Source organism: Papaver somniferum, chromosome 1 (assembly GCF_003573695.1).
Source record: "Papaver somniferum cultivar HN1 chromosome 1, ASM357369v1, whole genome shotgun sequence".
In the NCBI taxonomy this organism is placed as follows: Eukaryota; Viridiplantae; Streptophyta; class Magnoliopsida; order Ranunculales; family Papaveraceae; genus Papaver; species Papaver somniferum.
In genome coordinates this window covers 239,621,291-239,624,435 of record NC_039358.1, presented here as the reverse complement: position 1 = coordinate 239,624,435, position 3,145 = coordinate 239,621,291, and the positions used below count along the sequence as shown (strand labels likewise).

Sequence of the window (3,145 nt, the reverse complement as noted above, 5' to 3'; positions counted from 1 at the left end):
TGCTACCAAATTCTCCATCATTTTACAAATAAAACAAAAAAATATAGTAGATTCAAAAATTAGAGTATTGATTACAATAAAAAATTAGTGATATTTTGTGATTCCAAAATAATGGCAAATTAGTGAGAATATGGGAAAACTAGTAAAACTATCGTCTATTTTGAAACACTAAAAAAATCCTAAAACATCAAGTAAAATGCAACGGAGAGAATATATATCTTGGCTCCCCGATCCTTTGGCCCTAGTAGTAAAATTATGGTCCATATGTTTATTTCATTTATTCACTTGCACCGTCCAAGAAAATACTACGCTACATTTTTTTCACAGTAATATTACGTTCGAATCTGATTTGATCTAGAATGCAAAATATCATAGATTAATTGGATATCCATTTTCACTGTCCAACATATATATCGTGTTAAACGTTTCCAAAGGGAGTGTAGATCGAGCAAAGGAATTATTGTCCGGTGCAATAAAATGTCGATAACTCCAAAAGAGAACAACCCATTATATTCCAAAATAATACAAACAGGACAAATACAAGGAGATAAGAAATCCTGTTTCTTCCACAATAAAAAGGACATAAACAGCATCAAGTGAAACTCAAGTTCTACCACAGAAACACTATCTTACACATTCAATTTAGAGTCAGAGAGATCACCAAGAAACTAGTAAAAATATGATGAAACCAGCAATTTTTGTGGTGGTTTTTGTGTTCATTTTCATGGGGAAAGGAGCGGATTCAATGAGGTATGAACTTAATAACGAGATTGATGTTCCATTATCAGCCAGTTCTATTTGGGGAGTTTACGCTTGTAAAGAACTCCCTAAGCTCATCGTTAAATTACTTCCCGAAGTTTTTGATCGGATCGATTATATAGAAGGAAATGGAGGCGTCGGTACCGTCATTCGCATTGTTTTTCCTCCTGGTATGTTCTTAACATTTTATTCTTTGGTCGATATGAGTCTGTAATTCTATATCTAATTATTACTCAAAATTGAATGTTCTCAGGGGAAGTGCCGCGGTCATATAAAGAGATGTTCAGGAAAATAGATCATGTTCATCGTGTGAAGGAGGTGGAGCAAATTTCAGGAGGGTACCTAGCCATGGGTGTGACATCTTACGTGGATAAGTTCAAAATCATAAGAACTGGTCCAAATTCATGTACCATCAGATCCACAACGGAATACGAAGTCCCGGATCATCTTGCTGATAAAGTCAAGAACCTAATCAGTATTGAGGGTCTGGTTCCGATGGCTAAAGCCATTGTTGAGTATGTGAAGGAATTCGGTGATTATGGACAATGCCTGGGGAACAATTTAGCTCATATAGCTTTGCCTGAAGGCAATTGACGATGCACCACATGTATGCCTTTCTACTCCGGCACACTGTTTGTTTGTATTTCCCTTTTAATTTATGTTTTTCTTTCCTTATAGTTTTTGAATGTGCTTCTAATGATTAAGTACGATGGGTTACTTGCTATATAACTATGTTCCTCCCTTACGGGTGGGCGGTTGATGGTTTGGATATTCCTTGTATTAGCGACTACTGTCCTAGAGGTCAAAGTAGAATATCTTTCTTTCCAATAAGGGACACCCAAATCATCACATGTCGACCAACAATCATTCTTGATTTTGGTGAAGTCACATCAACACTTCCTTACCCTGTCAGCATGATTTGATTGGTTAATCCAATAATCACGATGCAATCCAGTTGGCAAATTCAAGAGTGACGATTGAAAAGAGAGCGCACCCTTTCACAGAAAAAAATACACAAAGAAGACAAAGCCATTAACGACCAATAGATACAACCATTGACCACCAAAAGTTGCTTGATTATAAAATCATAACGACACGATGCATCAGTTCAACCTCCTACTTTAGGATTGAAGTTGCACAACAAAAATGAAAGATCTTTTGGCATTTTATGTTTTGGTTTGAGTTGTTCCTTTTGTTCAATATCTCAAAAGATACATTATACTTCATTCTTATACTAAAGACGCGTTGTTTGCTTGGAAAGGATACGTCTTTTGGTTCCAGTTGAACCTGAACTTAAGGGTCCCAATTCCCAGATATCTTTTCAAAAGACACGTCGTTTGTTCTTTTCTCTATATATATGTTCGACAAATTTAGCTTCACAAATAACCAATAGTGCTCCTCCTGCATGGTGTAGAATGTTAGTACTAGAAATCACACAATGAATAAACTTCTCAAAGGAAGAGTTTTCTTTTCTCAAAAATCTGCCGATCTTCCTTACAAACGTGGCCATATATAGGCCTTATGGGATATGCCAATATCTTTTATGATTAATGCTAATAAAGAGGAAATCCTACTAAATATAATATCATGTCAATACTAGCAAGATATCTCTTATTTCCTAACAAAAATAACAAATAGGAAAATATTTAACGGATATTCTTTCGTCGATCCCTTCCTTCCAAGTAGGATTCTGCCATATCTTGCACTACATCATTCTCCCCGGGAAAGAGGAAATTCGCCCCCGAATTAGGCAGGGTAGAAAAATCATCATCAGACAAGTCGCCGTGGTAAGGAATGAGATGACGGACATTGAACACATCAGCAGTATGAATATGACTGGGAAGTCGCAAACGGTAAGCATTAGGATTGATCTTCTCAATAATTTCAAACGGACCAATCTTGCGAGGACCCAATTTGTTGTATGTGCCCGTAGAGAAACGTTCCTTAATAAGTACAGCCCAAACGAAATCACCTACCTCAAATTCAACGTGACGACGATGCTTATCGGCAGCCGTTTTGTACTTCGTAGAGGACGCCACCAAGTTTTGAGCAGCTTCGTCATGTATCTGCTGTAAGTGATGCACCAACTCATCAGCAGTGGCATGTACTCGTTGCAAATCTGGCACAGGCGCAAGATCAAGGGGTGAACGCGGATTAAATCCACAGACCACTTGGAAAGGGCTAAACCCGGTGCTCTTATGAATGGCTCTGTTGAAGGCAAATTCTGCTTGAAACAAATGCTTGTCCCATTGTTTAGTGTGAGAACCCACCAGGCTGCGAAGTATGTTCCCAAGAGATCGGTTAACAACCTCTGTCTGCCCATCCGTTTGAGGGTGATAAGCACTGCTGAATTTCAACTCCGTACGCAATAATTTCCAAAGAGACC

At 38.0% G+C, this 3,145-nt stretch overlaps 1 protein-coding gene across 1 annotated transcript; it reads left to right on the top strand.

Moving 5' to 3' along the window:
* The first annotated feature begins 549 nt into the window (after window positions 1-549).
* On the top strand, window positions 550-1,528 carry LOC113339272 (S-norcoclaurine synthase 2-like). Its single transcript, XM_026584576.1, has 2 exons — window positions 550-929; window positions 1,013-1,528. The coding sequence occupies exons 1-2, from the start codon at window positions 680-682 to the stop codon at window positions 1,351-1,353; spliced, it is 591 nt and encodes a 196-aa protein (XP_026440361.1). The 5' UTR covers window positions 550-679; the 3' UTR covers window positions 1,354-1,528.
* Window positions 1,529-3,145: the final 1,617 nt, after the last annotated feature.